General features: G+C 37.2%; 1 protein-coding gene across 1 annotated transcript; it reads left to right on the top strand.

Moving 5' to 3' along the window:
* Positions 1-617: 617 nt before the first annotated feature.
* Positions 618-11,710, top strand: LOC127870248 (NACHT domain- and WD repeat-containing protein 1-like). Its single transcript, XM_052412885.1, has 11 exons — positions 618-758; positions 3,072-3,284; positions 4,130-4,300; positions 4,854-5,006; positions 5,408-5,557; positions 6,175-6,394; positions 7,342-7,498; positions 8,503-8,673; positions 9,706-10,571; positions 10,798-10,910; positions 11,486-11,710. The coding sequence occupies exons 4-8, from the start codon at positions 4,946-4,948 to the stop codon at positions 8,572-8,574; spliced, it is 660 nt and encodes a 219-aa protein (XP_052268845.1). The 5' UTR covers positions 618-758; positions 3,072-3,284; positions 4,130-4,300; positions 4,854-4,945; the 3' UTR covers positions 8,575-8,673; positions 9,706-10,571; positions 10,798-10,910; positions 11,486-11,710.
* Positions 11,711-12,411: the final 701 nt, after the last annotated feature.

The following is a 12,411-nucleotide window of genomic DNA, read 5'->3' as shown; positions in this document are numbered from 1 at the left end:
TTTTTAAAAAATAAACAACCAGTAGTGACGTAACAATTTATTATTACTAAACTTAATGATTGTTCTTTTGCGCCACTAAATGTTAGATTATACTTTAAATAATCCCTATTTTTGTAATAACCCCCCCCCAAAAAATATTTATGCACTTTTCTTTTCTTTTTTTTTACGCAACGTTTTTTTTCGCGCAAGATCCTAAGTCTTTGATTATGTATGAATTAGGTATTGGCTCACATATTAGTTATTTGCTTATGTGTTTCTTAAGTTTCTGTTTCGTAGAGATAAACCATTTAGGAATGTGTTTGCCCCTGTACGGATTCCGTTTATCGTGGTGCACCATTTTAGTATGGCCCTCTCGGTCAGTTTGCAATACAAAGTTTACTGTTGAATTGTTTTTGAATGAGCATGGGTCCCTCGTATATATTTTCGAGTTTCGGACATAACCCAACTGTACGGCCCTCATTAAGACACCATACAGGGTCGCACACCTTGAAGTCTATTAACGAAGCTTTTTGTTCAAAATGAACTTTACTGCGTTTTGCCCTTTGTTTTAGGTGTTCCATCGCTATCTGGTGTATGCGGATCAACCTTTCCCGTTGTTGTCCCGCATATCCGGCCTGTTGCATGGTGGTGATATTTATCATCTCGGTGGAACCTCCAGAAGATGGATCAGCATATATGATGTCTGCTGGGAGTCGAACTTCACGTCCAGTTACCATCATATTTGGGGAGAAACCAGTCGCTTCATGCGGTGTTGCTCGGTACGCACCCGCCAAACTACCTAGGTGTAGATCCCAGCTTGTTTCTTCACCCGCCAGGAAGGACTTTACCATTTTAATAAGTGTGCGGTTAAACCATTCTATCTGCCAATTGCCCTTTGGATTCTGTGCACTCGTCCTGGACTTTGTCATTTGTAGTCTACTGCACAGTTCCTTGAAGAGGTTAGACTTGCAAAAATAAACAATCTCCCTTGTTCTCCAGGTCAACGGGAGTCGCCATGTTCCCGATAACAACAGACTGGTTTATCACAGTTACTGCGTATTTATACGCACAAGAACGTAAAATACCAAAAATAGTACAACCCGACCGCTCAGTGCGCGATGTCATGTATAAAACGCGGAACGTTTAGAAAACTGATTACTGTTCAGACCATTTTCGTAGGATCGGGAATTTTTGTTAAAAAAAAACAATGTCAAATCTAATTTAATTTTTTCAGGGTTTTGAAAAAATACGTCTGCCGGTTTTGTAAACCGATAAATATAAAAGTTGTCGCCTTATGTAATTAACAGTTTGAAGCCATGGAGAACTCATAACTGATTGTAATGTAATAGTCGTATTTTCCACGAGTCCCTCTTTTCTCCGATATATAAGTTTCAACTGTTTCAATCGCATACATGCAACTTCTTCCGTCTTTATCCATGACTCGATAATCCAGCTTATGCCCGTTTTCATTTTTTTCAAACGAATTCTGGTTAATATTGACGATAAGAGTGCTAAAGCATGTCAAACACAAACGTTAACAATTTTTCTAAAGTATTAAATGAATTTCGGCATATGTTTCTATTTAAAGATTTGATGAAATGAGCACCCAATCAGGGGTTCTGAAATATTTTAAGAGTCTACTTGTCCACGGACAAGTTGGACCCACAAATTCACTTGTCCGTACCCAAGAAGTACTTGTCCGTACTTTTAAGATAAGATAGCAAATAATACAAGCATACACTTTTGTTAACTTCTATTTTAAATTATAAACATAGTTAACGAGAAAATTCACATGAACAACAAATACAAGCAAGATGTGCATATAATAAGATCACGTTTAAGTCACACATGATACCATCTCGGATATTTAATAAACTCAACATGACTAGACAATTCACTTGAAATAAAATAACCTCCGTCAATTTAAAGTATACAATTATCCGCTAATAAAGGAAACTCCTTACAAAGTTTACATTTACACACATCGGCAACGTTTTCAAGCCAATGAAAATCAATTAGCCAAGACTCAACAAATTCTCGTTTCCGCTAGGCGTCGTATGTTTATCATATTCATACTTGGCTTTTCTCTTCTTTTCCGACGCCGAACTGATTTTATCATTGGTCTGATTAGCGTCATGTCTTGACGTTGAAGTGGTTTTATTATATAAAAATCAAATGCAGGTCGTTAGAACATGTATGCGGCCATTTGCAATGTACGAAAAGTGTTATCTAATGCGTGGTTGGCTGTTGCTATACACATGTGTGCTTGTTTCTCTATTAAAATTGTTTTCTTATGCGTGATTGGCTGTTGCTATATATACTCATGGACTGGTTTACTACATTAAATAAGTATTATCGGAAAATAACCTATCTTTAGTTGAAAAAGTTATTTATATAAACTTTTGTTTTTGATTTTCGGAAAATAGAGTAGTTTCGTTCTCGAAAAAAAAATTACCACGGAAATTTTACTTGTCCCCGGACAAGTCAGCTTTCAAAAACTGCTTGTCCGGAAGGGGAAGTTGACGACTCGGACAACTCGGACAGCATATTTCAGAACCCCTGAGTACGGTATTATGGAATTCAGTACGGTGTTATGGAATTTTTCGTATAAAGGAAGTCTATTTCACACGCAAATTCAGTTAAGGCGGAAATTGTCTTCCCTGATTAGCCTATGCGGACTGCACATGCTACCAAGAGACGACACTTTAGCACATGCATTAAGTCCAGTTTTCCCAGGGCGGGACTCATATGAGTCGTGTTCTGAGAAAACTGGGCATAATGCATGTGCGTAAAGTGTCGTCCCAGATTAGCCTGTGCAGTTCGCACAGGCTAATCAGGGAAGAAACTTTCCGCTTTTATGGTATTTTTCGTTTAAAGGAAGTCTCTTCTATACGAAAATCCAGTTAAGGCGGATTGCACAGGCTAATCTGGGACGACACTTTACGCACATGCATTATGCCCAGTTTTCTCAGAACACGACACAAATGTATATCGGGTACCAAACTATTTTCTTTAAAACACTCATTTCTTGTTTTGCATCATGCAAAGATAAATCGTCATGTGGATTCTGAACAATAGTTTCTCTTTTTCAGACCGTTGACCTCCTAAAAGTCCAGTTGAATCTGCTCTTAAAGCACGGCACGGCAGAGTGCCCACTCGTGGTCATCTTGGACTCGCTTGACCAGCTGGACACCTCTCACAATGGCCGCTCTTTGATGTGGCTCCCGGCCTCCCAGCCGCCTCACTGTAAGATTATCGTGTCATCACTTCCGGAAGAGAATTACGAGACGTTTCCGGTCCTGAAGGTAGCGGAACTTTTATAAAGGCAACAGGTGTACTAGTATAAAGATAAAATACTATGTAAGGGGGGATGTTTATTCATAGAAGTACTCCCGGCTGTACAATTTAAACCTTGTTATGAGTGATAAAGAGCAACACACGAACCTACATTAATATTCAGTTGTCAGTAGCCTGTCTATTAACAGTTATTGTATTATTATTATTATTATTATTATTATTATTATTATTATTATTATTATTATTATTATTATTATTATTATTATTATTATTATTATTATTATTATTATTATTGATTTAGTAATTTATTTATGCTGTCATGTGGCTTATAGGGAAATAACATTGATTTAAAACTGAGAATTCACTGTTTAAACAGTAAAAATTATGTTGACGTCCAAATTGTATTATTCCCGCGAAAGTCATCCGTTTATCTCCACATAGGGCGAAAGGCATAAGTAAAGAAAATGTATTATATATGGTAGACTATCGTTTTTTTAATCACTGTGACCATAGAAAATCAAAATTTTCACTCATGGCTGCGCCATAAAGTGTTAAGATATACATTGGTTACTGTATATTTTTTCTATCTCTTTAAAACCAGTTTTCTAGTTTACAAAAAATAAAGAAGAGTTATGTATCTACGTGTCCATTGACTATTTAAAACACTGGTGGCCACATTTTGTATTTGATTTGTATTTGAGGAATATGTTACTTTTTTTAAAATACCAAACGACATCGAAATCTGTGTAGACCTACAACTTAAAAACACACCGCTAAGAAGTCCTTAAAATAATTCAGCAAACGCAAAATATTTCATTATAAACTTGTGATACATGTTTGCCGTTTTTTATAGAAATTATTTCCTGACGAGGATAGGTACATACATGTCCCGGAACTAGATCAGAGGGATGCACACAGCATAGTGGCATTGTGGGCGCAGAAACGGAACCGGACGTTGACTCAGACCCAGATGGAACTTCTGCTGACCACATTCCGGAAGTGCCCGACACCGCTGTTCTTAAAGGTGAGTGCACGCAGCTCTGGAAAGGTTTAATAACTGGAAAATGAGGAAAATCCGTGCAGAAAATTTAAATACAATGAGCAAAGAATTTTGACACTAAATCGGGCCGATAAAGACCATTCATTCTCATTGTTCGGTTGGAGACAGTACCTATATTTCCACGGGGTTCATAAGACGTCGCCCTTCAACTTGGTGATTATAAGCCACTGCAATCGCAATATTGTCTTCGATTTGTATAATACATATTTAACGTGTAAATATCTTATGTATTAGATTCATTCAGACGGTAGAAATTCTATAGTGTCATTAAATGTTTGCTTTGCTGCGTTATTATTAGTGGGCTTAATGCACTAGATTCTGCCTTAACTGGATTTTCGTTTAGAAGAAATTTTATACTAACCGAATAAAAGCGCAAAATGTCTTTCCTGTTTAGCCTTTCCGGACCGCACATGCTAATTAAGACCAGCTTTCCAAGAACAATGTTCAATTATTTATCTACATGCTAAAGAAAGTTCTTTTTAGCAAAAATTTAGATCAACATGGATATTTACTGCAGCAAATAACGGAATCACCGAGACGGAGCTTGATGACGTGTTGTCTTGCGATGATGACGTATTGAATGACGTCTTCACCTACTGGACACCGCCCATGCGCAGACTGCCCCCTCTAATTCTCGTGCTAATACGGACGGACATCGACCAATATATCGGTATTGAACCATCTGGTATTTTCTCGTTTGAATTTAATGTTTTACGAACGTCGAGCTGTTGAGAAGACAGTGATGTCCAATGCATTATCAACGTCGCATATTATTAAAATTAAGATAAAGCGTTTATCGCAACGGTTGAACGTCTGCCTTAAGAACTTGTGATCATAGGTTCGCTTCACCTTGATGCTTGCAGATTTTTTTCAGCTGAGTAACACTTACTTCAATGTTCTTTAAGTGATTTTTTATGAAATTAATATCAGTGGTAAATTAGCTACATTCTGCATGCAATAAGTCAAGGCATTTAAAGAGCACATGTACTTCATTTACACTGCGCGTATTTGTTTCAATGCTCTGTGATTGTCTATAATTAACAGATGTGTTGTTGTTTTTATTCACCGCAGTTGAGCGCGGTTCAGACGGTGCGTGCGTGCTGAACTGGTACCACCGTCAATTTACGGAAAGTGCGCACGGGCTCTACTGCGCAGACGAAGCGAAGAACAAGCGTCTCCATGGCAACCTAGCTGATTTCTTCGCGGGAGCCTGGGAAAATGGTAGTATTGAGCATAATTATGATATGTTTGGACAGGTAGTCGTTATATCAGGAAGAATATCACAATAACTAGTATGCAAAAATAAAAATATACGTTGATTTTTCAATCAGGCTCAATTTGCTAAGTGAGTCTTTGATAATTTTTGGTCCTCCAATATAGCAGTATAATGAAGAACATTATCGTTATCATGAGTTTTTAAACGTTTCATTATTTTCAAATAGCCGCAAGTCATTTCTAAAAAGAGAATATTTATATTGTTTTTATTAATTCACTCCCTGTAATATCGAAATTTTCACCGAATATACATGTTAGCAAATTCATGTGCTAGCTCGTGAGTATTTATACAAGTCTCGCTGTAGGAAAACCGAACTTAATGCATGTGCGTACAGTGTCGTCCCACATAAGCCTGTGTAGTCTACACAGGCTAATCAGGAACGACACTTTCTGTTTTAAGGTATTTTTTGTTCTTAGCAAAAACCCAGTTAAGGCGGATATTGCCGTCCCGTATTAGCCTGTGCCGACTTTAAGGGCTACTCTGGAAGACACTTTAAGCACATGCATTAAGGCAAGTTATCCGAGAACGATGCTAAAATAAGCTTATAAGTGTTTTATTCCAGGAAGAAAAAAGCCGTACACGAACGCTAAAGGGGAGGTAATAGAAGAGGACCGCTATGTGACGTCACAGCCCCTTCGCTTCGGAGAGGATGACTACAACATCCGGGCTCTAAACAATCTGCCCTATCACCGCCTGCACGCGGGTCACGTTGACCTTCTCAAGAAGGAGTGTCTCGCCAATGTGCACTTCTGCGTTGCTAAGTTACATGCACTTCCTGTTGAGTTAGTTTTATGGTTAAGAAATGCCACATCGTATGTTATAATTACTCACTTAAATTGTTACGACCTTATCCTCTATCATTGGTTTTAGTTGTCGTTTAATGTCATTGTTACCACTGTAACAAATGTATGCGGACTTAGTTACCTGATGTAATTGTAGGCTGATAAAATGACTTTTTTACCTGTTTAAATACACGTTAAAGTGAGACTGCACGATTTTGTCAAATATTTATGAATTTAAAGAAAATGTGTAAAAAAAACTTATCATACATATATTTCAATATAAATTGAATAAAAGTTAAGAAGAACATGTATCGAAAAATGCGAAATAAGCCAGATATTTAATTCTGAAATGGAAAATGTCTGTACAGTCGAATTCGCCAGCATGTATATCATGCATGTACGATGTGAATCTAAATTTAGTTTTAGTGCAGATTCGTTCATGCGACACAAAGACACAAGGTTGTTTTACGGATCATTTTAATTTCCTGCAACGATATCTATTCATACGGCACACGTACACTAACTCCAGATCCTAATAAAAAGACGAATGCTTCGGTTATTGTAGGAAAATATGTACGAAAAATCTTCGTCACAATCGGCTCGGGGCGCTAATTTGTGTTTGCTGCATTTTATGAAATTCGTCTTCAATGTATAATTTTTCTTGCCTATTTTGTGTTATTTTAACATTTTTTTATCAATATATTTTAATTTAACACAAGATTGTTTGAGTTCCTTATGTGAATATTATATATAGCTCTTAACAAATAAGTAAGTAAACTTTGCTCGGCAACATTTTTAGCTTTTCGTTAAAAAATATCCAAAGATAATAGTATATGTTTTAACTGTCAAAATAAACAAAAACACTGTGTCTTGTATTAACACTGGAACATGAGCCAAACACGTCTTAAAGGTATGTAATTCACGCATGTTTCTCGCGGCTCTCACAGGGCGCTCTTAGACGACTTCACGGCGGCCAAAGCGGCGTTCCAGGGGGATTCCCTGCTCAAGAACATCCTGGAGGCGCTTCTGCTCTCCCGGACGGGACTTCAAACGGATCCGGTTCAGTTCGTGCCACAGCTACTCGGGCGCCTGGAGGACAATGAGGTTGGAAGCCGGACTCATATAAGACTCGTTCTAAGAAAACTATTCTTAATGCATCTGCGTACAGTGTCGTCCCAGATTAGCCTGTGCAGTCCGCCGAAACTTGATTTGCGTTTAGAAGAGACTTCCTTTTAAAAACAAATTCCATAAAGCGGAAAGTGTCGTCCCTGATAAGCCTGTGCTGACACTTTACTCACGTTGTCCCAGAACAAGACTCATCTTCATTAACATACATTTAGACAATACAAGAATACACAATCATGTATTGTACATATACGGTAGGCATGGAAAATCATTGAATAAACAAGACCTGATGGTAAAATATCATTATTACTAAAGAAAACCAGCTAATTCAAGTGAAAATATTTTTTTTATCAAAGTAATCAAAACATTCGGTTAGATTTCATAACAACTAATATGTATACAGCCCTTTTACAAGGCCAATTACTGAACAATATTTCTTTAAAGTTCTTTATGAATTGAGCCGCTTCATGCGACCACTGGTCTTATGCCGTATTTGCATGCATTCAGTCGGGTCAGGAGCTACCCTGTCTGCTAATGACATCACGTCTGGCATTGACATGGTGACGATGACGTCATGTGGCAAATACGTCATCACAGGTGCATTATACGCTTTGTTGTTACTTTATAAAGTACCGGTGGTTGCTGTTTGTTGTTTTTTACGAAACTAAATTGACGTTCTTAGTTAAGCTCTCGTTGACATATAAACATTGTAAGAGTGGATATTTTATTACAGTTTTGAACTTTCTTAATCACCTTATATAAGCGTAATCGATGCCACATATTGCCATAATGGTGAAACAAATATTGCCCGAGAGAAATCCGTATTTACAGTTTAATGGTGTGATGAAAAATGAAATAATTCACAGTCATATACAAAAACGAAACCAAAATAAATTGGTGATCAATTGTAATCAAACGTAAAACGATTAACAAGATGGTCTCATATACATGTAGAGAGATTATTAACTCTTTACATTCTTTAGTCTGCGAGGAGGAGGAGGAGATCAAAATCTGGATCATCAAGGTCGACCCTCCACGGTTGCTACGCAATGTGACGGGTAAAGCTCAGTGCAGAAAGGTCGCGTTGTGTCATGGTGACGAGTGGATCGCCATGAAATTGGGCAACGGAATAAAAGTAGAAGTTCTGCACACAGGTAAGCATTACTAATAAAAAACTCAATATTGAAATATATATTTTTAATTTTGTATGTATACATGTTTATTTGTATTTTGCTAGTCTTTTAACATTGATTTTACAAACAAACAGAACATCAACACAATAATTAAGCCAAGCCGAAAATGACTTTCACTATATATTAGGATAGAACCTGTAACGAGTTTCTATTTAAACACCCTATTGTTATTCAACAGTGTTGGTTGTTACTGACGAATTTTCGGGGCGAATAAATGATACGAAATGAAATAACAACGAATGTCGGATAATTTTTATCAACAATCAGTTGATTTTACTTTAGAAGAGACTTCCTTTAAAAGAAAATTTCTATTCAAGCGAAAAGTGTCGTCCGTAATAAGCCTTTGCAGATTCACAAGCTAATCTGGGACGACACCTTTCGCACATGCATTAAACTCCATTTTCGCAGCGTGCGGCTCATACATAATTATATTTTACTTATTTTTAGGGCTATTTCGTTTCCGGTTTCGTTTCAATTTTAACGTCATTTCAAATATTTTATTAAGTTCAAGTTGTTATTTTTAGCGCATGTTTTTAGTCCTCTTAATTCGCGACTTTAATAACATACAGCTTATTTATATTTATTTTTGTTGTAAAGAAATATTTCAGAGAAACGTATTTGCTTTTTATATAACATAAAAATTATATTAGTTAAAGGTTACACATATTCAATAAAACAACAACGGGGACTGTGTGCGCAGAGAGAAAAAAAACATTTCAATGGCCTCGCTATAAAGTAAACATACACCGCAATAGCATTAAGAAAACTAACAATTATTCTTTAATTAGCCCCAATAAAGTCTGTTTACACAGAAAGTGTTTTCCGGCGGACCACCATAACAATTATATTAGTTAAATGTTTAATGTTACACATTATTGTTTTTAGGAAATATTAATGGTTTCGCTATCAAGTAAAAATACACCGAAATATCATTCGGAACACTAACAATTATTCTTTAATTACCGGTAGCCTCAATAAAGTCTGTCTCCACAGGACGTGTTCCACTGGGCCACCAGGATGCGTTGTTTGTGACCGGCAGTGCGGGAGAGGACTCGCCGAACATAGTCGGCGTGTATAATGTCGGCAGACTGGAATACCGCGCCATCCGAGAACTTGTTAGACGACGGGTTTTATTTCGCTCTTTGCTAATTGTATGTGTATTGCTCTCATTTGCTTCAATGAATTTCGACAACATATAATGATGACGTCTATATGAGCCCCGTTCTGTGAAAAGTAGGGTTCATTCACGTGCGTAAATTGTCGTCCCAGATTAGCCTGTGCAGTCCGCACAAGCTAATCAGGAACGACACTTTCCACGTTTGTTGAATTTTTTCGTTAAAATAAAGTCTCTTTTAAACGAAATTTCAAACTGTCGTCCCTGATTAGCCTATGCGGACTGCACACTCCACGCAATGCGTTAAACCCAGTCTTTCCCAGAACGCGGCTCATATAAATAATCCATTAATTACAGTTTTGTTTTCAAATATTTGTTATTGAGTTTCTTTTATGTAATTATTCTTTCTACACTTAAAACGTCCATATTTTTGTAAAATGTTGCATTCCCCCTGAAAATTATTCGATTCTTAAGATACGTTCATGATTAATTTGATTACAAAACAGTCCAATTAAGTAAACTTTTCAAAAATAACAAAATATCGTGCGCCATACTTGCAAACGTTATACTCATCAGAAGGTGGCCTGCAATGCAAACATGAGGTTTTACGAAGCAGACAACAGATCAGTGGTCATGGAAATTTACGATAAGTTTTACTTGTTTGACCTTGAAAAGATGGACGTCAGCATCGTGTTTTCGGGTCGAGTAGTCGATACACGAGTGTGTATCTTGACCAAACGGAAGCGTACGTACAATTCTTATTTACATTTTACAATTCATGTGTGGAGGTGGCATTATTCACAACATAGTTATTAAATAATCCGGTCATGGTGTGTCATTACTATTCCGCGTCACTAAGAAATCAAATTCATGATTTAAAGATTTTGCTAACTGAACGATTTGGGTCAGAACGTGTTAGAAACCGTTCCGCCCACTGTATCTCTGTCAATGACGTCATTCTTCCATTGTAGAACTCCTCGTGGCGTCACGTTTTGGCAAGAACGTGAAACGGTACAACATCACAAACGGCTGCATTGACGCCATAATAAAAACTGGACACAAGAAGGAGATCTACCAAGTTGTGGTAAGTTTTTATACCTTTCTCAACATTATGTCATTTGCCACCTGTACTGTACAAGTGTAGTAGCAAGCAGTGAACATCTCAAAACTGTATTACAGTTTGTTTGTTAATGTTGTGACGAACATTTACATTCGCAAGTGATGTGTTCATATGTATACGACCATTCTCCCCATACCTCTGATTCAAGTAGGCCAGTTAACAGATCTGATAAAAGCATGTGTACTAAGTAATTGGACATCAGCTAGCCAATTAAAAGTGTATGTTAACTGGCCGCCACGATATGACTTGTATACTGTTGAAAACCGTGATCAATGGAAATAAACCACGTTCTGCGAAAAATGGGCTTAATGCATGTGCGTAAAGAGTTATTTTAGATTAGCCTGTGCAGTCCGCACAGACTTATCAGGGACGACACTTTTCGCTTTTACGGAATTTTTCGTTAAAAGAGGTCTATTCTTAGCGAAAATCAAGTCAAGGCGGAAAGTGTCGTCTCTGCGAACTGCACAGGCTAATCTGGGACGACACTTTACCTACATGCCCTGCTTTCACAGAGCGAGGCTCATATCGTTGTTTTACAGGTGAACGATCCGGGAACGCTCGCTGCAGTGACGGTAGTTTGTGGACCTGTAGTGTTGATGGAACCTGTCACTCACTCTCGCATGTATGAGATCTCAAACAGTACGTTCAGGAGATGCGAAAGTATCTTTACCTCTCAAAATTAAACATACGTTGGAATTTCGCGGCATATATCGTACAATATATTTCAATGTTAACGGCGTTTCTTTTTCTGTGTGCGCATTGCATACTAGCATAAAATATACTATCAATAAAGCGCACTTTGCGAATGTTGTTTTCAATATCAGTTTATGGTGTTCGCTCCATATGTTATAAGACTACGAAAGTGTTATCGACCAATCGACTATTAAGTTTGAACGGATGTTGTATACCAATGAGTCTCTTTCGTCATGTTAATCTGTTGAAGAAATTCAGTTCTATTCAAACAAATATTAATTTTATGTGAACACATGTAAGCACCGTTGTCGCTTAGTTGATTGCCTTTATAACTTAATATATAAGCCGCGTTTTGTGAATACGGGGCATAATGCATGTGCTTAAAATGTCGTCCCGGATTAGCCTGTACAGCCCACACAGATTTATCAGGGACGACACTTTCCTCATAGAATAGATTTTCGTTTATAGGAGACTTCCTTTAAACGAAACATTCCATAAAAGCGGTAACTGCACATGGTTATCTGGGAGTATACTTTAAAAGCATGCATTAAGGATTGTTTTCCCATTGTTAGCTTTGTTAGTTTCCCGATTGAAAGAACTTAAATTACCGGTCGATGTTTTTAATTTCGATTTCTTTGGTATTGACAGATCAATGTTTTACAAGGTCTTATTTACACAAATGTGAGTACATGTATAAATATATGGTATAAATATATGTATATATTGTTTATACCCATATCCTTTTCTAACTCCCGATGCACATGGTTGAATG

The sequence above is a fragment of the Dreissena polymorpha genome, chromosome 2, assembly GCF_020536995.1.
Source record: "Dreissena polymorpha isolate Duluth1 chromosome 2, UMN_Dpol_1.0, whole genome shotgun sequence".
In the NCBI taxonomy this organism is placed as follows: Eukaryota; Metazoa; Mollusca; class Bivalvia; order Myida; family Dreissenidae; genus Dreissena; species Dreissena polymorpha.
Note: the sequence above shows the minus strand (reverse complement) of the source record. Positions and strands in the feature narration are given on the sequence as shown.

What these genes read in the sequence shown, in the direction of transcription:
- LOC127870248 (XM_052412885.1), top strand. Translation starts at nt 4,946, where the DNA reads ATGCGCAGACTGCCCCCTCTAATTCTCGTGCTAATACGGACGGACATC. An exon ending in GGACATCGACCAATATATCG is followed by an intron (nt 5,007 to 5,407) that starts GTATTGAACCAT and finishes TATTCACCGCAG; the next exon opens with TTGAGCGCGGTTCAGACGGT. An exon ending in TTACATGCACTTCCTGTTGA is followed by an intron (nt 6,395 to 7,341) that starts GTTAGTTTTATG and finishes CGGCTCTCACAG; the next exon opens with GGCGCTCTTAGACGACTTCA.